At 38.9% G+C, this 25,972-nt stretch overlaps 1 protein-coding gene across 7 annotated transcripts in view; it reads right to left on the reverse strand.

Moving 5' to 3' along the window:
- The window catches only part of sox6 (SRY-box transcription factor 6), a 411,688-nt gene that overhangs the window by 135,356 nt on the left and 250,360 nt on the right, over positions 1–25,972 (reverse strand). For all 7 annotated transcript variants that reach the window (XM_043705793.1, XM_043705792.1, XM_043705791.1 and 4 more), the window contains one exon: positions 1,325–1,497. In XM_043705793.1, coding sequence (XP_043561728.1) covers positions 1,325–1,497 — 173 coding nt within the window. The remainder of the gene's footprint in view (positions 1–1,324; positions 1,498–25,972) is intronic.

Genomic DNA, 25,972 nt, shown 5'->3' on the forward strand with positions numbered 1-25,972 from the left:
ACGGATTGTTCTAGCTATAGCAAGTAATCTCTAGTCATGTAGCCTCTGAAACAGGAGAAAGCGAGGACTGCAGATGCTGGAGAGTGTGGCGCCTAGAAAAGCACAGCCGATCAGACTGCTTTTCCAGCACCACACTCTTGATATCCTCTGAAACAGTTTCAATTGGGTTATTTTAACTTTAGGTGATATCAAATTGGTTGCCCAAGTTGCACTATGTCTAATCTTATTCTCCATTTACTTCAAAGTAAATGAAAAGCCAGCCTGCACTATGTTTTCTTGAAGGTGTATGCATGTGTAGCTACAAGCAAGCAACACACAGTCCACTCACTCGTTTTTTCAGAAATATTTATAGGTGCATCAAAATGCTGTACACACAAAAAAGGAGAGCACATTGACATCATACATAAATAACTAATTCAATATTGCTCAGTTTACACTGTTGCCCAAAATTGGTTTACCATAACTTGTGCTCATATTTCTCAGTCTACTGAGTTTCCTATCTCAATATTGCAGACCTCGTAGTTAAGGCAGACTTGTTACTGGTACTACTCCCTAACTGCTGGAAAATGATAAATCTATCTCTTAACAGCCTATAGATAGAACTCTTCTGTGAATTTAATTATACAAAATTATTTTTAATTTAGAAGTGATAGTGGTTTTGTCTTTTGCACTGTATATCAAAGGGCTCTACAGAATACGACAAAATGACCGTGACAAAACAGTTCAATATTCCTGCTAAATAAGACTATTAATACAACTGTTTCTGTGTGATGAGAGTCAGTGAGGAGTAAATTATACCTATGGTGAACCAATATACTGAGGTTGACCACTGGAGACTAGTAATGAAAATGTAGGAATTTTGATTATCTTTTGGACTCAGAGTCTTGATTCAGAAGCCTATGATAGGGAATATTCAGCATGCTCTCTGGAAAGAATGAGTATAATGAGCTTAAATAGCTAATTCTCATTTCATGTTTTTGTGCCTAAGCTGAGACAGACTGAACAGCTTATAGGCAGAACTCCACAAAATTAATGGGAGTAAGCCCCTGATTTCAGCTCGATCACTTGAGCGGAGTACCATGCAGAAATGTGGTGTTTGCCCCAGAGAGGAAGCGTGAGTTATTTGTTGTGCTTCTATTATAAGTTGTAGATGAGATCAGCACATTACCTGGCTGTCTGAGATGAGGTAGTTGGGATAAAGACAAAGAAACATGCTTATGAAATTTCTGATTTTTCATTGAAATATCCATAATTTTTTTTCCCATGATTGTCGAAATGACTAGGCTTGGAAAAAATAGAGTTAGTGCTCATCCCTCAAACCTACCTGTTCCTGCTGTTGGCGGGCAAGCTCCATCTGCTGTCTCTGTTTTTCAATTTGTGATGCCGCTAACTTCTTCTGCTCATCATGTGCTGCCAAGAGCTGCTCCCGTAAACTAATTAACTGATTGATCATGGCAGACAGCTGGCGTTCCTTTTCGGCAAGACTTTCGGGTGTACCTGAAGAAGAAAAATGGCATTCAGAGTCAACACAAGAGTGGAAGGCAGAACTTTGAAATATATAGTAACAGATTGGGCATAAGATCAATGAATAGGTCATTCAGCCCCTTAACCCTGTCTGCAATTTCATTAGATTATGGCTGATCTCGGACTCAAAGTTAGTGCCAAACTTGATGCACCCATTAGGGCAAGTCAGCTTATGAGGTTTCTAAATCCCATGAATCTGAACTTTCTTAATAATGAAATAGATGGGACAGAGTGGGGTGGATGGTATGGATAGGATGCTCTTAGGAGGGTTGGTGCTGACTCGATGGGCCGAATAGCCTGCTTTCACTCTGTGGGGATTTCATGATCTCCAATCATGATATAGCAAAAAGAAGACTGTCAAACACCATAGCTGACCTTTGCAATTGTTGTGCTGATGAGGGGCCAGCTAATTGTAAATGTTTGAAGCACTGGTCATAATCATCATTAAAAATTAATGCGCAGAAAATTGGGATAACCTGTCCACAATTTTCCAGAACACGTAGCCATTAAGTGAGCTTCTCTGCTAGTAATACTTGTTTAGCTTTCACATGTTTGACCTGGGCTGGACCCCTCAGCAATCCTTCCAGTTAACAGTTAAAGCTCGCACAACACCAGTTTATAGTCCAACAGGTTTATTTGGAAGCACTAGCTTTTGGAGCACTGTTCCTTCATCAGCTATTTGATCAAGGAACAGCACTCCGAAATCTAGTGATTCCAAATAAATCTGTTGGACTATAACCTGGTGTTGTGTGATTTTTAACTTTGTCCACCCCAATCCAACACTGGCTCTTTCACACCATGGCGTCTAGATAACAAAACAGGCTAGTATGGAGGTGAATGAATTAGAATGACAAGTGCACATATATCTCCCTCTGCAACATTTAAAATTACAGGGCAAAGCTCTAGACTAAAAACAGACAAATTGCATCTCCTGAGTGACATACAGCTCTTAAATAATTGAAGTGTAGCTGTTAGTAAAGTGCTTTTGTTTGCACCTATCCATCCATTCAGTCCCAATGTGAGAGATGTGCATTAGGCACAATCATACATGCAGCATTCTTACAATTCAGATCCAATTAAATTGTAAGTTGAATCTATTACAATATCAAATCATTAAATTTAGCCCAAATGCCCAATCATATTGGAATGGGGTGGGTTCAATCCATTCAATAAATGAGAGACAGCTCTGTCGCTATGTTGGAGTTTCCGGAACACATACAAGATTTAAATCCAGGTTCCAATCTCAAGTTGTTAACAGATTATGACATTTTAATTTACTGACCAATGAGGCAATTGTGCTAAAATAGTCCTTTCCAAACCTTCTACCCTGTCAAATTCAAACAAGCCAAAGTGGAAAATAAGAAATATAAACACAAATAGAACTAAGTAGCCTAAGATATGAGGAGCATATTATTAATACTCAGGGTCTACAGCTTGGATACTCCTGGTAATTTTGTTAACACTGTAGGGTATTCAGAATACCAGTGAGCATGTTTGACTACTAAGGTTTCCACTTCTTGAACTTTGAAGGTTACCACACATGCAGTTCACTACACTTCTCTCTTACATACAGTGAAATACTGATTTACCATGCTGCAATCATAAAGGAATTTATTCAAATGAACCTGAAGTAAATAACTATTGATTCAAAATTTGAGACAATTTTATACATCAACAACACAGCAACTAATTTTATATCAAAACAGAGCTGCCGCTTCTATGATTCCTGATGAAGGGCTTTTGCCCGAAACGTCGATTTTGCTGCTCGTCGGATGCTGCCTGAATTGCTGTGCTCTTCCAGCACCACTGATCCAGAATCTGGTTTCCAGCATCTGCAGCCATTGTTTTTACCCTGCAGTTTAATCAACAGAGTCCAGTAACATCATTCAACTTATTGGTAGATTCCATATGCTGTTGTCACAAATGAGCTGATATCAAAATCATTGTGTATAAGACAGTCATCCTTCTGACTCTTCTGTATGGTTCTGAAACTTGGATGACATATAGGCATCGTCTCAAGGCCCTTGAGGAATATTATCTGTTTGAGATGGATTCTCCACAGAAGCCAGGAGCATAGGTATACCAACATCAGTGCCCTGGAAGGAGCCAATAGCACCTGCAACAAAGGCATGACCACCTAAAACCCACTCCACTGAATGAGCACATGCTTATGATTCCTGAGTTCTGACTACCAAAGCTAATCAACTTCACCAGCTCAAGGAAGGCCCTCGAATGAGAGCAGGTCAAAGGAAATGTTTCAAAGACACTGTGAAGGCGTCCCTCAATAAATACAAACTAGACGTCAATACTTGAGTGACCCTCATTGAGAATAAAGTGACTTGGAGGAAACTCTTGAATGAAGGGACACAATTCTTTGAGAACTCCCATTAGCAAAAGGAAATACAGAAAAGTAACTGGGAAAAGAAATACCAATGATCAAGGCCAAAGACCAATTCCACTTCCCAGAGTCACCTGCCAAGTGTGTGATCAGAGATCTGGCTCCATGATTGGCTCATTAGCCACACAAGGACCCACAGAATCCTTGGCCAGTGGACTGATATTTCATAGGTTAACAGTCATACTCTGGAGCGAGTGATTGCTGCTGCCACTAATAATGCTAATATGTAATAAAGTAAAAAAGAGCAAAATTTAATCAATGGCTTCAAGAATGCTGGCAATTCAAAATGAAAAATCCTGAATACACCATGCAGTTATACTGTAAATATTTTTCTAACTTTAAACTTATGGTACACAGAATATTGTCATCTGGATTTAAGGTCCAGAAACAATGTAAATACTTGCCCTGGACATCAATCTGCCAGTCACTGAACTGTTTCACCTGCATCAGATGAATGTGCCAACTTGAATAGAAGAGGTGGTACACATATTCAAGACAAGAGATCTGTTTAGTCACATAAATATTGTACTTCACATAAGAAAGTGGATAATGTACACAAAATGTGCTATCTGCATAAAATTCACACAGCTAGTTTTCAGCTGAATGCATAAACCTGGAACTAACCTGACTAATATGCAGTCAGCTATCCCCTTTTGTTGACCTCTGATTACCTCTTCCCTTTTTATGTTGATCATTTCCTTGTTGGATATTTCCCTGCCTCTTCAACCATGTCTCCGCCATTTCTTCTCTATGTATCTCAACCTAGAACAAGAGACTCATTTGTTGATTGCAATTCCTCATCCTACACCTTCAGGGGTGCCAGGAATCCCATTAAGCAATGTGAACCATTCAGTCCTTAGACAACTCTTCATTAAGTTTATCCCATAAGTCCTCTATTCCCCTGAGTCCAGCCTCTTGTTCATACATCCATTCTTTCATTCTACCACTGATGGCTGTGCTTTCAGCCATCAGCCACCATGTTCCAGAATACCTCTCTTTCCTCCTTTTAAAGCCCTCTTTGAAAACTACCTCTATATCAACGATTTTGATCACCAATTCTAAAACCTATGTTGTGTCACCTTCTATATTTGTCCTTTGTGTATCTGTAAATCAAACTGGATGCTCTTCTACATTAAAAATGTGAATTGTACTTGTTCATATTAATCTGCTGATTAAAGCCAAATCATATAACAAAAGAAACTGGAATTCCTCGCTTCAAATTAGTCGATAATTCCAATAGTTTCAGCGAATCAAATTATTGCAAACTGGAAAAGGACTTTAATTCCTTGTTTAACATTTAATTTAGGTAAAGATATTACATGAATAATATATAGCATAATGCTTCACAATGCCATGAAAATCACTGTCCAGCATCTAGGGCTGGTTTCTAAGTGTACCACTAGATACAGTGCCACTTGTGGCACAAGGTTTACACAAACTTGACCCATTTCAATGACATCTACATCCCTGTCAGTAAAAGCACTCAGCTTTTTGCTAAATTGGTGGGCATCAGAAAACAGGGTCAGCTTCATTCTATTCTTGGTTTAAAGCATTAAAACTGATTTCATGAGGTCGCAAGTGCGGACAGTGAGATGTTTTCAAATCAAAGTGTTCAGAGAGATGTTACTACACACCTCTAAAGCAGATGGCACTTGAACCCAAGATCCTGACTCAGAGATAGGGGCACTGTCATGGCACCACAAGAATATATGGCTAAATCTCTCAGATTTCTGGACATGTGTGCACAGGATGTAAAATATGTAAAAAGCATTTGCATGGCATACATATGGCATAACTCCATTATACTCATGTCAACATTTATACCAGTAAGAGTAAATGGACAAAGTATCTCAGTTGCATGAGAAAAATTTAAAACTTATAGCTGGAACAAAACAAAATGGTTTTAATAAACCCAGAAACTTAGTAAAAGATGATAGCACCTCTCTAAGTTATACTATGCTCCTGTGACCTTACATATGGGAAATTCCACTTGTTCACAAGGTTTTTACGATAACAGTTATCAAATAAAGCTGGAGGAAATGTAACAGTGATTCTATAAACAGACTTTAGCTATAATATTTGTACCATTCATATGGTGTTGAAAACAATTTTAAAAGTCCATGTGTGAGATGCTGCTCTTTCATATTGAATTACAGCAACTAAAGATTTCTCAGTTGTTAGTACAAAGCAGCTGAAAGACGTATTGTCACCTTTTCCCAATTCCTCTGTCATTTTGTTAACAGTGAAACAAGCCTTCCAGGTGATATATTAATGAGACACAATGAAGAAAATGTAGAAACATTTTCTCCACACAAAACAAATCGACACATCCTCACTATTAGCGTTTCACAATTTTAATTTGTTCAATTTCCAGTCGACAAACGTTAGCTTTTTTCTTTTAGAAGCATGCTCAAAAACCTGGACTCACACCAAATGTTTTTGCAGATTGCATTCTTGGCTGATGCTGAATATTGGCAAGTTTACTCATCTAGTCCAACAAAGACATTTTACGCAAAATAATGAATGTTCGTGAGGAGCACAGCAGTTACTAAGGGTTCAGATATCAGAAATGTGGACATCAAAGCACAGACAAGCCACAACATCAGCTGAAACATGAGATTGCAGTGATAGTCAGAATATTCCTTTCTTCTCTCCTGTAGGTGAAGACGTTTTGCTAGTGTAGTGATACAAGTGAATGACTAGCCCTTAGGTGCCCTCCTCTAAATGTTATTCTGCCACTGACCAAAACTGTGGCTCCTGGTATGCTGTTCTAACTATAGGAGGCATCAGAGCTCTGGGTGATCCTTTAGCCATACACACAAATGAGCAAATGCACACATAGAAAGACACACAAATTTTCACACCAGATAGTGGCCATGAATCGGAACCCCAGCCAATTTTGACCATGCATACTCGTAGGAGCATCATCTACTTCACTTTACTTTCGCACAAACCAACATGAACCTTGAATTCAACTTGAGAATTTCTAGTCTGTATGAGGTAGAATTGCAATGCAGGTTTCTGTAAGGAGAAAGTGAGGTCTGCAGATGCTGGAGATCAAAGTTGAAACTTTATTGCTGGAACAGCACAGCAGGTCAGGCAGCATCCAGGGAACAGGAGATTCGACGTTTCGGGCACAGGCCCTTCTTCAGGTTTCTGTAAGCATGGGATCAGGACAGTCACTACAAATGAATAATTTAAAGTTTTTTTTGTTTATATTAATTCAGAGAATAGTTCCAACAGTACAGCAGTAAACCCCTTCCTGAAGGAACCAAATTTTAAATCCCACTTTTGATTGGTAGTGATTTTCATCTAGCTGTCTTCCAAAGAGCTAGAGTCATTGTCCTACTTATGAATACAAACTGAAGCTACATTAAAATACTCTTCCCTCCCATCTACAACAAGGTTCATTATTCAGGTCTCAACAACATCCACCGGCTAGTTTGACAGAAGCTCAACAACTGGAACTAGAGAAAGAGTGAACAGTAAACAGAAGTCAAAGCTCTCTCGAAATATGACTATCTCATATTGGAAACACATATTGATCTAGCACCTAGTTAGTAGTCCTCAATATAAATTAACTGATGTGGAGTTAATATGTATAGAAAGGCAGTGATTGGTCATCATTTTATTGCTTAAATCATATAGGATTAATAGATCCTTGGGAATGATAAGAGATTAAGCTTATTCAGAAGATGAGATCTCACCAGAAACCACAGACAGAAGCTCCAAACATTTATAGCCATCATCTGAATCCTAAAATGTGATTAACATCTTGAATTTACCTCCATGTAGCTGTTAAATGATTTATATACTAAAGAGTTATGATATAATTAATAAGCTGTGATTAGCTGAGAAAGACTTTAGGCTATTAATAAAGCCAATAATATTACAGGGTGGTCTGTTATAGCTGTTCTGTTTCTCATGAGTGCATATACCACAGATTTGAGGCTATCAAGTTACTCTGCCCTTTAAAAAGCTTTTGTCTTGTAAGGAATCCCAAATAGATTTTCGTTGATGTTGCAAAAAACAAACATTTTGATGACAAAGAACAAGTACTTTCATAATCCCAATACACTTTCATTATATAGCACATAGTAGTTCTGACTTCTCTACAGGAATGTCACTGAATTCGTCATTCATTTCACCTCATTGGCAAGAGAAGGAAGAAAGAATTATACAATTGTGCCACAGTCCCAAGACGTTTGCTGTATGAATTTCACAAAGTGCCAAAATGAACAATATACAGACCACCTTTCAATGTTTATTCATTTATTTGTTTTATGACATTATGTTTATCAGAGTTGAAAGGCTTGACAAACAATTCCAATTCTTAGGCTTACAGGATGATTTTTATGCAACTAAGGTGAAGGATGTCAGTGCTGGTAAGTGCTGTCAGTTAGAGTCATAGAGTCATAAAAATGTACTCCAAGGAAACAGACCCTTCAGTCCAACTCGTCCATACCGACCAAATGTCCTAACCTAATCTAGTCCCATTTGCCAACACTTGGCCCACATCCCTCTAAACCCTTCTTATTCATATACCCATTCAGACGCCTTTTAAATGCTGTTATTGTACCAGCCTCTACCACTTCCTCTGGCAGCTCATTCCATACATGCACCATCCTCTGCATGAAAAAGTTGCCCCTTAGGTCCCTTATAAATCTTTCCCCTCTCGCCTAAGTCCATGCCCTCTCTAGTTCTGGACTCCCACACTCCAGGGAAAAGACCTTGTCTATTTATCCTATCCATGTCCCTCATGATTTTATACACCGCTATAAGGTCACCCCCCTCAACGTTCCAGGGAAAACAGTCCCGGGCTATTTAGCATCTTCCTTATAGCTCAAATCCTCCAACCCTTTATAACATCCTTGTAAATCTTTTTTGAACCCTTTCAAATTTCAAAACATAATTGCTATAGCAGGGAGACCAGAATTGCATGCAATATTCCAAAAGTGGCCTAACCAATGTCCCGTACATCAGCAAGATGACCTCCCAACTCATATATACAATGCTCTGACCAATAATTTAATGACTATTGGATGAAATTTGGCCAATTCAATGAATTGTATCTGATGAATGGCCCCACCAAATATCTTTCTTAACATAGCATAGACAGAGGTTTGGTTAGCTAAACAGAAGCAGACAGTTGAAATAAATGGGTAATTTTCAGGTTGGTAAGCTGTAACTTGTGGAGTACAATAGTACTAGGGCCTCAACAATTTACAATTTATATCAAAAACATAGATGATGGGTTGGAATGTAGCTAAACTTATTGACAAAAATAGGCAGGAAAGTAAATTGTCAAGAGGACATACTAAATTTACAAAATAATCTAGATAGATTCAATGAGTGGGCAAATATTTGCCAGATGAAATATAATGTGGAAAAATGGGAAGTTGTTCATTTTGGCAGGAAGAATAGAAAAACTACATTATTTGAATGTAGAGGGACTGCAAAACCATAAGATACACAGAGGATTTGGATGCCCTGGTACACAATCACAAAATGTTAGTGTGTAGGTGCAGCAAGTAATTAGAAAGGTAAATGGAATATTGGTGTTAATTGCAAAAGGAATTAAATACAAAACAAGGGAGGTTGCGACAGTTGTACACAGCATTGGTGAGACCACATCTGGTGTGTTGTGCACAGATTTGGACTCTATACTTAAATTGCGCGGGAAGCAGTTCAGACAACATTCGCTCCTGAGATGAAGGAGTGAAATTTGGGGGGAGTGTTAAGCAAATTGGACCTTTACATTTGAATTTATAAGCCTAAGAGTTGATCTGATTGAAACACATCCTATGCAGAATTAACAGGGTGGATGCTGAAAGGATGTGTCTCCTTGTGAGGCCAAGTTAGGCAGATTTTTGATCAGTACGGGAGTCAATGGTTTTCAGGGCAGCCAGAAAAGTGGAATTAAGGCCACTATCAGATCAGCCATGATTTCATGGAATGTTGCTGCAGACCAGCTTGTAATTATCATCTGGATGAAGGAATAGAGGACAGTGTTGTTAAGTTTGCAGATGATACAAAGATAGGTCGAGATAGGTCATGTTGAGAAAGCAGGGAGGCTGCAGAAGAATTTGGACAGTCTAAGACTGTGGGCAAAGAAGTGGCAGGTGGAATACAAAGTGGGAAGATATGAGGTTATGCACTTCGATAGGAAGAATAAAGGTATTGACTATTTTCTAAGTGGGTAAAGGCTTTGGAAATCTGAAGCACAAGGGAATTTGAGAGTTCTAGCTCAGGATCCTCTCAAAGTTAACATATAGGTTCAGTTTGGACCTCATATTTAAGAAAGGTTGTGCTGGCATGGGAGGGCTCCCGAGGAGATTCACAGAATGATCTTGGGAATGAAGTCTTGTCACATGAGGTCTGTACTCAATGGAGTTTAGAAGAATGAGGAGGGATTTGATTGAAGTTTACAGAATATTGAGAGGACTGGTTAGAGTGAATGTGCAGAAGATGTTTCCACCAAATGAAGAGACGAGGATGCAAGGACGCAGCTCAGAATGAAGGGATGACCCTTTAGAACTGAGATGAGGAGGAATTTCTTCAGCCAGAGGTTGGTGAATCTGTGGAACGCATTGCCACAGGAGGCTGTGGAGGTCAAGTCATTAACAGTATTAAAGACAGAGATAGAAAAGGCTACAATACAAGTGAAAACAGCCACTGTTGTGTAGTGCCAATGGATATGTGGCACCAAGTGATTGATTTCATGGCTCTAATGAATAGGTTTTTTAAATATAAATTACAGTGTGCTATATATCTACATTCTATATATGTGCTATATATCTACATTCTATAATTCATATATTACAGTGCTTTGAACCAATGCTACTATATTGTCTACATTTTATGTTACATTGATGACTGATTTTTAAATTTCTTAGTTGTTTTTTAATCAGTCCATTTTTTATTGGTACAATTGCAATAACTCTGCACAGATTACTTACAATAATTGATTGGTTATTAAAGGAACATTGTCTTAATAAAGTATCCAACTCACATCTGTGTATATAGTGGTCAATTTAAGATATCAGATGATTCAATCAATACCTAAGAATTTGCTCTCTTCATCGACAGATATCTGGTCGCACAAGAAATTCAGCCCATTGAGTCTACACTGATCCTCCAACGAGCATCCCACTCAGACCCACCCAACTACCTTACTCCTGTTACCCTGCATTTCCCATGGGTAATCCAACTAGCCTGTACATCCCTGGACTACGGTAGGAAACTGGGGCATCCAGAGGAAACATAGATAGATATAGGGAGAATATGCAAACTCCACACAGTCACCCTCAACTAGAATCAAACCCAGGTCCTTGGCACTGTGAGGCAGCAGTGCTAACCACTGAACCAATATTCTGTCAGGGCTTTGGCCACATAGTTAGCTTCTTTTAGGTGTAAGGCAATATAGGCTGCACACTTATTGTTTTAGGAGCACATCATTATGCATTTTATGTCATCATCTGAAATAAGTTCCATTCCATGAATAAGGGAGTTATCTGTACTCATCAGTACCACATAGAGTCATAGAATCATAGTATGGAAATAGACCCTTCGGTCCAACCCATCCATGCTGACCAGATATCCCAACCCAATCTAGTCCCACCTGCCAGCACCCGGCCCATATCCCTCCAAACCCTTCCTATTCATATACCCATCCAAATGCCTCTTAAATGTTGCAATTGTACCAGCCTCCACCACATCCTCTGACAGCTCATTCCATACACATAGCACCCTCTGCGTGAAAAGGTTGCCCCTTAGGTCTCTTTTATATCTTTCCCCTCTCACTCTAAACCTATGCCCTCTAGCTCTGGACTTCCCCATACCAGGGAAAAGACTTTGTCTATTTGTCCTATCCATGCCCCTCATGATTTTATAAACCTCTATAAGGTCACCCCTCAACCTCCGACGCTCCAGGGAAAACAGCCCAAGTCTGTTCAGCCTCTCCCTGTAGCTCAGATCCTCCAACCCTGGCAACATCCTTGTAAATCTTTTCTGAACCCTTTCAAGTTTCACAACATCTTTCCGATAGGAAGGAAACCAGAATTGCACATAATATTCCAACAGTGGCCTAACCAGTGTCCTGTACAGCCGCAACATGACCTCCCAACTCCTGTACTCAATACTCTGACCAATAAAGGAAAGCATACAAATTGCCTTCTTCATTATCCTATCTACCTGTGACTCCACTTTCAAGGAGCTATGAACCTGCACTCCAAGGTCTCTTTATTCAGCAACACTCCCTAGGACCTTACCATTAAGTGTATAAGTCCTGCTAAGATTTGCTTTCCCTAAATGCAGCACCACTTGGAAGTCTGCACCAGGTAACCTAGTTGCTGACTTGGTGCTTACAACCTTCAGTGCTCCCATGTTCCTGGTTCATTTTTTTTTAACCTCATAAGGATAGTTATTGGAAGACAAGGTCTATCCTCTGCAACAATGGTTGATTATTCTTGTACAAAAGCCTGACTGAAGCAGAGTGTTAATACAACGTAGACCATCCTTTATCAGGGCATGCAAGTTGACATTTCAATCTTTGGATCATTTGGGGAAGGGCCTATCAGTACAACCCAGATTGAGTATGCTGCATAATCCTAGCACTCTGAAAAAATAGATCAGGCAAAAAGGAGATGTGATGGAGATTGAAGAAATGGGGGAGTGACAGCAGTCTTCCAAACAGGAAGAAAAGGACATTGAGAAGGTAGAGCATTTGGAATATTATGAGCAATTGGCAGAGATAAATAGTTTTTTGATTTGTTAGAGGATCAAGGGTTACGGAGAGAAGGCAGAAGAATGGATATCAGCCATGATCAAATGGCAGAGTGGACCAGATGGGTCAAAAGGCCTAATTCTGCTCCTTTATCTTATGGTCCTATGGTTGGAGGTAAAAAGGAAGTCAGAAGCATGAACATATTTTGTGAAAGGCTGAGGTGCAAATACTGATCTTTGCAATGCCCTACAATCTTCCAATGCGTGAATTAACTGTTTATTCCTTGTATAATTTTCTTCCAGTTAGCCAACGATTATTGCATGCCAGTACATTATCTCCTATGTGCCATGCTTTAATTTTGCTAAACAACCTCCTCTGGGAGATCTTATCAAAAACTTTCTGAATATCCATGTATGGTATATCCATTGTAGTGCTTTTCGAGCATAGTGGTAGTGTCCCTGCCTCTAACATAGAAGGTCCAGGGTTCAAGTCTCAGCTATTCCAAAGACGTTGTAATATATCTGGACAGGTTGATTAAAAATATCTGCTATGTCCATCAACTCTCCTTTATCAATTTTGTTAGTAACATCCTCAAAAAGCTCCAACAGATTCATCAAGCAATTTTGAATTCGCAAATCCAGTCTCACTATGTCCTATCAGGTCTTTTTTACCCAAGTGTTCAATTATTACATCCTTTATAATAGATTTTGATATTTCTCCCTACTACTGATGAAAGGCTAACAGGTCTACAGTGCCTGTTTATTTTCCCTCACTCCCTTCTGAAATAATGGGGTGAAATTTGGTAGCTTCCAATCTGCAGGTATCATTCTAGAATCTATAGAAATTTGGAAGATAATCATCAATGCACTAATCAATCCATAGTCACCTCCTTTAACACTCTGAGATGTAAACATTAGGTCCCAGAGATTCTTACATATTCAGCCTCATTGATTTCTCCAGTGTAACCTTCTTATAAATAATAACTTTCTTTAACTCCTGTCCCCACTCATTTGGATCTCCAACACTGGGATATTTCTTGGATCTTTCTCAGTGAAAACAGACCGAAGTAATCATTTAGCTTCTCTACCATTTCCCTCTTTTCCATTATAATTGTTTTTGATGCTTTTTACAAGATTAACTGTTACCTGATTTTTCTGCTTGTCCTGTTTCCTTTTTGATGGCAACTGGCTTCCACCTTTCAGAGCATAGAGTTTCTTTTCTTTTACTTGAAGCACAAAGGTGTCTAATAGCTATCCCCAATATGTGACCTTCACAGCACACTTGACCACACCAGCACATCAACTCACTATCAGATGCAGAACAGTGTTCTGTAGTTAATATTTAATCCCCTTTTTTGTATATCCCTGGAAGAATAAAACACAAACATGTCTTTCAACTCATGTCTACCGTCTAGAATATGGATGTTTTCCTGCTGCAAGGAGATAATTAGATTGCCTTGAACCTCTGCCTTTTGAAATCTCTCTCTTTGAAGCTTCCTTTTCCTTGCCACCCTACAAGGTGCAGCGTTCCATGGATTCACACAGAGAATCTTTGAGCAAACATTGAATTCCATTACATTATATAGCATTAGCATACATTATCATCTGGGCTTAGCTTACAGTGTGTACTTAAAAAAAAGGTGTTGTTTAAAAGTTCAATATGTCTGCAAGTAATTCATGACACCACCTCTCCTAGCCCCACCATAGACAAAGCTGCAAGAGACCACACTGAAATCCCAATGCTGTGGAGACCCACCCTTTATTTTATTGGCCCTGGCTATAAATTTGAGATGAGATCAAAGTAACATAAGACTGAAAGGCATAAGTTCCACCTGCCTAGGCACCTAACAGGATCACTGTATACCTTCAATTCTCAACTTGCTATCTTCACATGAAAACGAAGTCACTCTCGAGACACTACTAGGACATTCTGAGATTTTGTGAATCAGCTCTAAATTGCCCAGTTCAGCCAGCTAGGTATAGCTCTATTGTTTAGAACTGAGCTTAGCCATATGGAGTTGATGATTTCTGTCCAGGTGATGGTAAGGACCTTGTGATCGGACCTCTGATAAAGAAAATGGTGTAATGAACAGGCAGGGTTTCTGCTGCTGATTCTTAGCAACTACTACTGTTGAAAAATGTATATGGGTCAGAAAGGAATAAGCTCAGTTGTGAGGTTGAATAGCTTGTCAAAACATGTTATGTGGGCTCAGTCAGAAACTATTGTATGTGGGTAAGGTAGCAGAGGGCTAGTAGCATCCACAGAGCCTTAACCAAGTTTGAGTCAAACAGATACAAAGAACTTTGGGTTTTATTGGAGATTGGGAAAAGGGGGAAATGAAAAAAAGTATAACATGAAATTCAGACAAAATATTTTTATGTATAGATTGCCCCATTAAACTGGTTCAAAATTAATATTACAGGTGCTTTTCTATTCTGTGTTCTGCAGTGATCATGATTCATTTCCAAGAACTAATGGTTTGACAGCTAATATATGCTATGGGAAACACCTCTTTAATCAACTCATTGGTTGTTATGTGAAGTTTGCTATTAAATCCACTTACTACTTGTAAAACATTTAAAATGAGGATGAAAATTGCATGTTTTACTGTTAAGAGGTGGCAGCACTAATATACTATGCGGCAAGTAGGAATATATTATCGATAGTGCAGGACTGTGATATGAAGACAGTAGCACAATAGAAACCTATTTTAAATCAGTCCTTACACCACACAGGCCCTATCTATTAACACGTCTCGTTAATAAGTTACAATATAATATGTACTACCATGGTGTCGTTTATTTATTAAATTACCATAAGCCAGTATTACAAATAATTGGGGTTTTACTAAAGTCTCCAGCTGACCTGACATATTTAAATATGTGCTGCTCAGTTTATGGCATTTTAATTAAATAATTTCATATTGTTTGAGTAATGGTTCCTACAGATTTCGCAAACCATGACCTAAGCATCAAAATCGAAAATATCATAGCTTCAAACATTCTATGGATATGGCTTGTGCCTGACACACAGAAATAGTACCCACTCCACCACAAATCATGAATACTTCACACTCTTTTCATTAACGTTCAAAGCAGGGCTATTTTATTCATACATTTTATTGATTCTTCATAAAATGTAGAATGAAATAAATAATATGAGACAATATTGCACGTTGCAATCAGCAAAAACCCAGCCAGTTATCTTTGGCTCTTGCAAAATACAACCCTCACAAGAGACCCCCTGTGAATCTGTCACTTGTTAATATATTGTGTACCTTGAATGGATGCACAAATGGTACAAGTATATTTAAAAAGAAAGACCGGGGTTGTCTCATTTCAAACTGATTTTGACATAACAGTAGAGTTGCTCTCACTCAAAGGATTGCAAAACACCATTAGTGAAGTAATTCCTTTCTACCACACTTTTTAAACTGTTTAAAGTGTTTCTTTAGTGCTGTTTATTCCCCATGGTCTGTCTGCACTTACTTTTTCTGCTCCATTTGCCATAGATTTTGTTCATGCTCAGAACCGCTCAAATGTTAATGAAAAGAGTGTGAAGTATTTGTGATTCATGATGGAAGAAGTGCTAATCATGTTACTTTTAAGTAATACCTTTACTGAATGACATAGAATTCACAGTACAGAAATGGGCATTTAGCCCAACTAGGTCATGCAAGCTTTCTCCCACCCAGCTTCATGTAAATCTATTAGCATATTTTTCTAATTCATTATAAGATGTGATTTTGTTAGTGAAATGAATGAGAACTACAAAATAATAAGGTGCTGCAAATAATATGAGGTGGTGGTCCTATTGCTCAGAGCGAGCAGTGGCTCAACATCCAAGTTGTGCTGGTGTCAAAGAGAATTGCTGCTTGTCCTGGCAAGAAGTGAGCAAATATGTTTTAACAATATGTTTTTAATCCCTAAGCAATGTTAAAGAGGGAGGAATGGGTTATATGTACAGAGATCGCTGTACGTTCCTTAACCTGCAATTACAATTGGGAGTACAAATCTCCCAGCAAAAAAGAAATGAAACATGAATTGTTGGTCGAAATTCTTAACCATCACCCCTGAAGTTTGCATCCTATGCCTCAAGACAGTGACATATGCTAGACTATGTCAATTGGCAGCAGCAGTCATTCAATGTTGCAGCATTCCACCTATTTGATCCCAGGAGGAATTTCTGGGTAAATGTATCTTGGGGTATGGCTGCAACAAAGCCAAATCACACCGTGTCATCAGTTGACATTTCCCTTTCATAATTGGTCCACTGGAAGTGTGGAAGCTCTGGCTGATCATTATTATCTAAGTCTTTTAATTCTACTATCATCGAACCAGCTATAAGCATCTAACCCGGCATACACCGGAGTTCGAAGCCAACCTCTACCCTGGATGCCTCTGAAGCATACCAGGCAGTCTTAGCTAATCCATGGAACTTATGGTTACTTTTTGAAATTGATGTTACATGTTAACAAGTTGTGAAATGCCAAACTGCAACCTTCTCACAGATGGACAGCCATGCAGAAGTAGGGAAATCCCTGTTTACCGAGAAATATTCTGTGGTGAATTATACAGGAATGAAAGAGAAAGATCAAAATGGCATTTAAAGTTAAGTTAAGTTTTTCTCCAGGTCCTTTAAAAAAATATCAAGGCACATCTGTCTTGAGTTTCTTCTGGATTTGTCAGGTGGATCAGTGCTCCCAAGAGTCTGGTTCAGCAGAAGTATTTTAATTTGACTAAACACCTGATTTATTTTATCTGTCTAACAAGAAGGGGCAGTTTGTCTTAATACTGCTTGTCAGCTGCTGGGTCTATTCACAGCAATTTACAAGCAACCTCTGCCATTGAAAGCAAGGCTGCACTTACCCTTTCTGAAGCACCCGAAGGGATCATGCTGTGGAATTACACATAACCTTTTTCAAAAGAACTGGCCAGTTACTTAGTTCAAAATTAGCAAATTGTGGATCAAATTATTCACACACAACTTTATTTACAGCTCTATATAACACCACCCAAGGAATGCTGACCCATTGGTTAACAATGGCATTCAAAGCATGCTAATCACTCACAAATGTTACTACAAACTGTCATACACTGTCTAGTTGTCATTAGATTATACTGCTGTGTCCACTTATTATTTGTAAAACAGCTAATATGGGGATTAAATATTTCATGTTAAATGGAGGTTGTGCTAATTTAATGTGGGACAATTTCTAAATATATTACTAACTATGTGGGGTTATGATCTCAGGAATCTCGCATGGAAATTTGTTTTCACTCAGTCCTTACACTGAACTTGACCCTAGTTAGTAAACCAGGTCTTGTCAATAAGCTGCAATATGTTATGAATTACTTTCCTTTTTTTATTATTAAATAGTTGTAAGCAGGAGTTAAAAAAGATATGATGTTTTAGAGATTCTTAAACATTCATGCTAATCATTGATTCAGGGAGTTCCTGACAATTTATCATGTTAAATTGAAGACTCTGGCAATGTAGTTTCATGAAATGCACTTCATTATAATCAACATTAAGGCATAATAATATAAGCAGTGTCAACAATGGAAATAACCAAGAGTATCCCTCTTAATATCATATTCACAAATGCAACTTATGCTCAGACTTTATTTGAATGTTGTGAGCTACATTCCCTTTTCAAGTAATGCACTCCTCATTAAACTTGGGATGCCACATTTTGTCTCTAGCTGCCCTGAATTTAAGGACAATTCGAAGGGTGAAAGATTATGCTTCAGATGACAAACCCTATGAGCTTATTCTGTAACTATTGCCCCTCACTTCCTTTACAATCTTCAGTAGAGACATTAGTCAGCTGTCTTGACAGCACGCTATTAGAACACTTTTTTAAAATGCTGCTTTCCCTCATCAATGAGAATACCTGTTTATGAGCATTTAACAATAATGTTCAAAAACAGTTGGCTTATTCGTGTCAACTTAGCCTCAAGTGTGAAAATTTGTGACTCTATTTGAACAACCTCTTCAATTTGTGACCCACAATCAATAGGTTGTAATATTGCTTTTGCTTTCAAAAAGGTACAAAGGTCAGGAGGTCCCTTAAAGCAAGTTGTCTCATTTTACAAGACAGAACAGGTAAATAGGAGGAAAGGCTAAGTTTAATTCAGCAACAATCATCAAGCAATATCAATCTTTGCCTGCAGATTATAGGAAGAAGAAAAGAGTGGATTTGAAGTTGTGCAGTTTTGAGGGAGCAATAATGAAGAGAACATTTTTCCATTAGTGTAATGAGTGATAATTTCAATGCATTAAGGGCAGTTTTTTCCCTGTGGTGATATCTTTAACAGAGTGATTACTTTCTTTCTGAGTATGACTTTGCTAGATAGTAGATGGCTACTGGTTGGTGGGGAGAGGGAGTGGTGTGAGTTAACACTGAGTTGGCCTAGATACTACAAAGGGCCATTGGTATGAAAGGCTATGGGAGCTGGGTAGATGACCGTTAGGCGTATTACAATTGGATGGTTATGGAGCACAGATTGGCAAAGGAATATTCAAGGAGGAGAAAGTGAGGACTGCAGATACTGGAGATCAATGTCGAGAGTGTGACGCTAGAAAAGCACAGCAGGTCAGGCAGCATCCGAGGAGCGGGAGAATCAATGTTTCAGGCTTAAGCCCTTTATCAGGGTTATGAAGAACCATACAAGCGAATACAGCAGCACAGGTGAATGTTGATAGATCATGGGGTTGAAGGGATGAGATAAAGTAGGATATTTATATTCTAATATTTATTTTTAAACTTTGCTCAAAGTGCTCCTCCATTGACACCTCAGTCACCTGCCCTGCCTTATTTCCCAAGAGTAGGACAAGTTTTGCACCCTCTCAAGTAGGTACATCCACAAACTGAGTCAGAAAAATTTCTTGTACACACTTAATAGATGGTGACATCTTGAAAAATGTCCATATTACAGAGGAGGAAGTGCTGGATGTCCTGAAAAGCATTAAGGTGGATAAATCCCCAGGACCTGATCAAGTGTACCCTAGAACTCTGTGGGAAGCTAGGGAAGTGATTGCTATGCCTCTTGCTGAGATACTTGTATCATCGATAGTCACAGGTGAGGTGCCAGAAGACTGGAGGTTGACTAACATGGTGAAGGGTGGTAAGGACAAGCCAGGGAACTATAGACCAGTGAGCCTGATGTCGGTGGTGGGCAATTTGTTGGAGGGAATCCTGAGGGATAGGATGTACATGCATTTGGAAAGGCAAGGACTGATTAGGGATAGTCAACATGGCTTGTGCATGGGAAATCAACTCTCACAGACTTGATTGAGTTTTTTGAAGAAGTAACAAAGAGGATTGATGAGGGCAGAGCGGTAAATGGTCTGTTTCCATGCTGTACATCTCTATGACTCTATGCCCAGGTCCCAGGCAGGCTTTCTGTTCAGCCAATCTCGGGAACTGGTAAAAATCCTCTTCTCAGATTGGCTTTAAGAGATTGAACCTCCTGTACATGAAATCCGAAGAAACAACACTCTTGTCAATGGCTACTTCGCAACTGAATGAAAGGACCACTAATCTACCTCACAAAGGTAGGCAAATTAGACAGGAAACAGCAGGAAGTACACAGAGAGGCTGATCCCTATGCTTTTTGTCTTGGTTTTGGACCCACTTTAATTGTTAATTTGTGTATTCTGTTACTAATTCTTTTCACATTTAGTAACCAATAAACTTATTTTTGCTAACTCAAGAAAGTTTGGTTAAATTGGCTCCTTTTCAAACATAAATCTTTTGGTCTGTGAGAAAGTTATCTACAAAGGAGTGGATAATTTGTAAATTAACCTTGTTGAGACCAACCAAGGGGATGGGTGAAAAAAGGAAGGGAGCCTGTTCATCACTCTCTATACCCAAGAGCTTAAAAAAGTAGGGCTTTCATTGTAACTGTAATAACTTGGAAAACCTCACTTGGATCTGATTGTAATGATAGATAGCCAGTTGCAGCATGGTGATGTGCACATCACATGAGGGTAGAAAAAGGTGCTGAAGAAAGCGCAAATAGTGTAGAGTTCCTATTAGAGAATGCAGTACTTTCTGAGCTCTGCTTAAGTGGATGCAGATACTAAGCCTTGGAGATTGTTGATAAAGAGAGCAGTCCTGGACGACAGGTTGTGTTTGTGTTTTCAGTAACATTGTGACCCTTGGAAAGAAGTTGGAACAGCCTCTCTCTATCATGACTGCACTGTTGACTATGGGAATGATTTGTTTTAGGAGTAGCATAGGAAGGCAGTGAGCATAATTGCCTGATAGTTCCACATACAAGTCTACCTAAAATCTGCTTGTATGAGCCTACTGCGGGCTTCTCTAATAGCCAAGTGAGTGGTTGTAGGCAATCTGGCTGCAATAAGCATCTCCACTTCCCCATCCAAGGGTGCAGAGCTGTCAGCATTTTACAGCTGTGGTCCCATTCCTTCAACACATAATATTGTGTAAGGCACAGTAGACAATAACTATTCTGCAGTTAATTGTTGGTGCATCCTGCAAGCCTGCCCATGTATGTAAATCATACCTTCAGCAACGTAACTGCTAATTAATGTTTTCCCTTGTGCTCATATGGCTCCAATTGTATTTTTCCCTTGCATCAGTGATAGGATGTTCACCAGCGATATTAGCCAGATCCTTAGAGGACAACCCTTGCCTTTGAGGAGTCACTTATTAATACGATGTGGGGGCTGTGAAAATCTGGAGAATGGAACTATCCACTGAATGAGGAAGTCATGGCCTCTTCCAGAATACCTTACACAGACATGACGTAAAATGTAATATCAGTGGCTCTGTCAAAAATGGCTTTTGTCAAATGAGGCAATACACTCATCGGGAACCAATTGTGAAAATAAGCAAAAGTCAGCAACAGATTCTTGGGATGCGCTTAAAGTGAAGAAATTTAGAACTGTGATGACTTTAATTGACTTTAACAGCTCATGCTTACCAGTCTGTCTGGGAGGTGTTATTCCAAGAGGGTACAAGTATTAGCAATTACCTGCCACAAAAGATGGAGGGTCCTGAGGCACTGGTGCACACTATTTTACAACAGCTGAACCTTTGGCTGTATCCCCTGTGAAACAGCATTGGATGTGAAGAAGGTAGCTGCTGTTGCTATTGTTGTTACTATTGCTGCTACTGGTGTTAGTATTGTTGCTACAATTGTTCCTCATCGGCGATGTTATCAAAGATCAAGGCGGACTAAGTCCAATATAGGTGAAATGACATCTAAATTTGGAAATCACGTATTAAAACATGAAAGTGCGATCAGAACAATTCCTGTGCACCCAGACCTTTCACATAGATAGGGAAGAAGCAGCTATGAAGTTTCATTATCTACTCTTTAAAGCCTTTGCAACCTGCCAGTTTCATTGATGTACTCTTGCCTTGTTAACCCTGGCAAGTTCCAGATAGCTGGGCAAACTCGGGAAAGCCCAAACAGGCAAGCAACATTTTGTTTTGGTTGGGGGGGTGCGAGGTGGAGTGCACGCATCACATTTAAACCGGACCCTCCTTCCTCTGGAAGTGAAAATTCAACATAATGAAAGCCCACGGAAAGAACTTACTATAAAAGACAAAGTCAGAACTTACACATTATATATAAGGAAGACTCATTGGAAACTGACCACAAATACCCTCATATTGATTCTAACTGAGCTGTACAGGATGTGGTAGTACCTGATACTGTGACAAGGTGCAAATTGTGAAGAATTGGGGAAAAAAAATCACTCACTACAACTAGTACCAGTTTAAAAAAAAGAACATTAACTTCAATGTCATTGCCAGTCTAAATGCTGCGAGGTAAGACTAGAGATTGATTTGAATCCACTTAGGATAAATGCATAAATATACACAACTTGGAACTTGTTCTTTCCAGGTATAAAGATATCATTTTACCTTCTGTCGAAGAGGCTGTTAATTATTAATAAATGTAAGTATTGCTTTAAACAGATGCTTAATTCCAATCTGACCATTTCTTGGCATCACATTATGTTCTCCATTTAAGAGAGAGCTAACAATGTCAATGTGACAGGGGTGTATTTAATCTCTCTGCTGGTCAGAGGTGACCCAGTGATACTAGTTTGACAGACAGCGGTGTCTAACCGACACATCTGATGGGTTGTGATGTCTCCACTTCAGAGGGAGCCTGGTCAGCGCTTAGCATTTGCTTTGCTGCTTCTTTGTTTTTGATTCAGTCTATTTTCAAAATGCCACAAGTACTATCTATGAAGGGCAGCAAAAGTCAACAAATCGAAGGTCTGCAAAGATAAAAGCCTCTTTGTGATGAGTGGCAATGGTATCCTATTTCCTCCCCAAACCCCAACCTCCATCAGTGCTCTTATTTTTCACCTAGTTACAATCTGAGTTGGAAGCACATCATTTATAAAATAAGCATTCGTTCCTCTTTGAAGAGTCCCAAGTGAATAATAAAGATGAAAGATTTGAGTGTAAAAACATCACAAAGAGCTTTATTATCTTATCTCCCTTTTAGTCAGGGCAGCTGAACCATTATGACTAATTTCATTGACTTTTTTTAAAATAAATGAACACTGGAATTCCTTTGTTGCAGCATCAGTTGGCTATTGTCAAGGCTTCCATATGCTGCTACCCCATACCCAGTAAATTAAGATTTTATAAATGCTGCAATTGTGCTTCATTATGATACATGGCAAGCAGTGAAATAGTTGGCATGCCTAGAGTGCAAGGCGTTCAGGCTGACCACTTAAGACGGCTGGTCATATAGAGAAGGTGTGCCCTGAAATGCTTGTCAACCTGCGAACAATACACAATAATTGTAAATGAGGGCAACCTTTCCTTTCCCTTTGCCTTCTTCCTGCTGTCTAACAGAGAACTGAGTTGGAGGGGGGAGAAACATAAAACCAATTTTACTTGAACAGCCAGAACCTTCTTACCAAGGCAAGATTTAACAAGTGAAAGAAAATGTCAAATTGAAGAGAAACAGCTTGTTTAATGGCAATGCTTCCAAGGTCACTATAATAGCTGTTGTTGCTGAATGTTCTGTAGCACAGTGTCAATGCAAATCACACCTGAAAATCGAAGGCATTCATGGGTTAATGCATTTGTATGATATGCATTATGGGCTATTTTAATGCAGTCCCAAACCCATTTATTTGTAGTAGGTTAAATTTATTTGAAATGGTTTAAAAACTGCATTGAAGTAGCAGTTGTATGCAAAGTATTCACCAGAGAAAACTATACCGTGGAAGTATTTATCAGCAATAAAATAAAGGGGAGCTCCAAACTATTAAATTCTAAATTATTTATTGCAATCCTAACTCTATTCTACAATGAATACTTGCAACTAATTACGAATGAGCTTACTACCCAGCTATTCTCCACTGAGGTCTGTTGAAAAGTGCAGAAGTAAGAGTGTCAAGTGTGAACCAGATTAGGATCAGATGCTGCAGCCTGCTGCTTTTCATCATGTAGGTCCATACAAGCGCTGTACCTGCCAACAGACACTTGGACAATGGCAGGAAGGATGTTGCTGCTTATAGAGGAGTTAAGAGTCGGTACTTCAAGAAAAGTGAGATTACTGGTGGGAGTGGGAGTTCCGGAAACATCAAAACATGTTTAGGAGAGGACTGCATCTAGGCTTAACATGAGCAACATGACTACTTAAATGGAGCAATAAAGTGATTGTAAACTATTTAACGCCATTGAGAGTCCTTGCATTGAATTGGAAGATAGTTAAAGATACTAAAACCTCTACTGACAACCAAGTGATTCAGATTCTCCAATAATCCTCAAATATTGAACACTTGAACATTACTCAGTACATTTTTCCTCACCACCATAGCTTATTTAACAGTGATACATCTTGGAACTCCAATGGGATTTGAAGTCTCCTGTTCTCCCAATATTTTTTATCGGCATAACTAAATCCAGAATAATTAATTTGCCATTCCTGTCTGCATTAGTTGTCAAATATACTGCCGTTCAGAAGTCATTTCTAATGAATTGTTTGCAATTGTTTAACAAAAATATCATAAAATCAATATATACATATGTTGGGAACTTGGTGGGGTAGGTGTTGGATTGTCAAAGTGGGTCTCCTAACATCATTTTCATTATTTCTGGTAATAATATTAAAATTTGCATGTGGTTTTGCTACAAACAGCACACAAAGGAAATCTTTCCCATTTATTTTTTACACTTTTCGGTTTAACGAATACACAGGGTTAGTTAATAATTAAATATGCGCCGACAATCCTGAGCTCTTTTAGATACTTTTTAAAAATTTGATTTTAACAACAAAATCTTACCCTGTGAGAGAAGCTGTAGCAGAATTTAAAGTAAGAGGCTAAAGTGTGCACACCTTGTTCTTGTTTGCTTCTAGCTTCGTGGCTTGGAGCTCTTCCAAATTATGTATTTTTTTTATTTTGTGGTTTTGTATGTGAGAATACCATCCCTGATTCATTGCTCGTTTTGATTGTCAAACATAGCCAGGTATGAAAGTACACGTGTGTCTCTGGCAAAGAAACTTTCGGCTGTACTACAACCAAGATAATATTCACCCTTTAATTCCTTCATCAAGCTCCCACTTTCAGACCAATAATTGAAAGGGAAGACAGTTTTTGAAAAAAAAACATGTTATATGAACCCAAGCAATTAATTCTGCCTCTGTACTTGCCATCTGACTGAGCCAATTGACAGCACAGCTCCCAGACCTTCAGCAGTGCCTGCTCTATAACCAGGAGCCAACAGTTACTCAGGTAGAATGTAGGGTTGACTTGATTCCTAATTGTAATTGTTGCCAGGGATTTCTGGCTTGTAAGTATGAGCCACTGGTTTGGAATTGGCAGTGAGATTGTAAGTCTGCTGCAAATTCTTCTATTAATTCTGTACTTTCAGATTTGTTTTTGCCTTTCAGCATCATACACTTCCTGGGCCTGAACCACATACTTGTCAAGAATAAATGAGCAGGTAACTTACCTCAACTGGTTTTAAATAATGCTGTTATATATCTGGCAATATAGAAGCATGATGAGTGAGAGGTTTTCCCAACTAACCTGTGGGAAAACTTTTCGCCTTTCCTCAATGCTTGATGCTTTGGAACTCACTGTGTGTTGGAATGTTGGTTGTGGGTCCATTGCTTCCATTATACCTTCACTTATTGAAGCTGTACCCGAGCTCATTTCTAGAAACCTTTGCTGTGGCACGCTAGTCAATACACTACTTACTGTAGAACAGATGAATACAGAACATTTCAGGTTTCATTCATCGGTTGTGTGAAGTGGTCTCACCTGATGTGGCAGTAATTGATACTATTAATACTAATTGATATTGATAGATA

Source organism: Chiloscyllium plagiosum, chromosome 16, assembly GCF_004010195.1.
Source record: "Chiloscyllium plagiosum isolate BGI_BamShark_2017 chromosome 16, ASM401019v2, whole genome shotgun sequence".
In the NCBI taxonomy this organism is placed as follows: Eukaryota; Metazoa; Chordata; class Chondrichthyes; order Orectolobiformes; family Hemiscylliidae; genus Chiloscyllium; species Chiloscyllium plagiosum.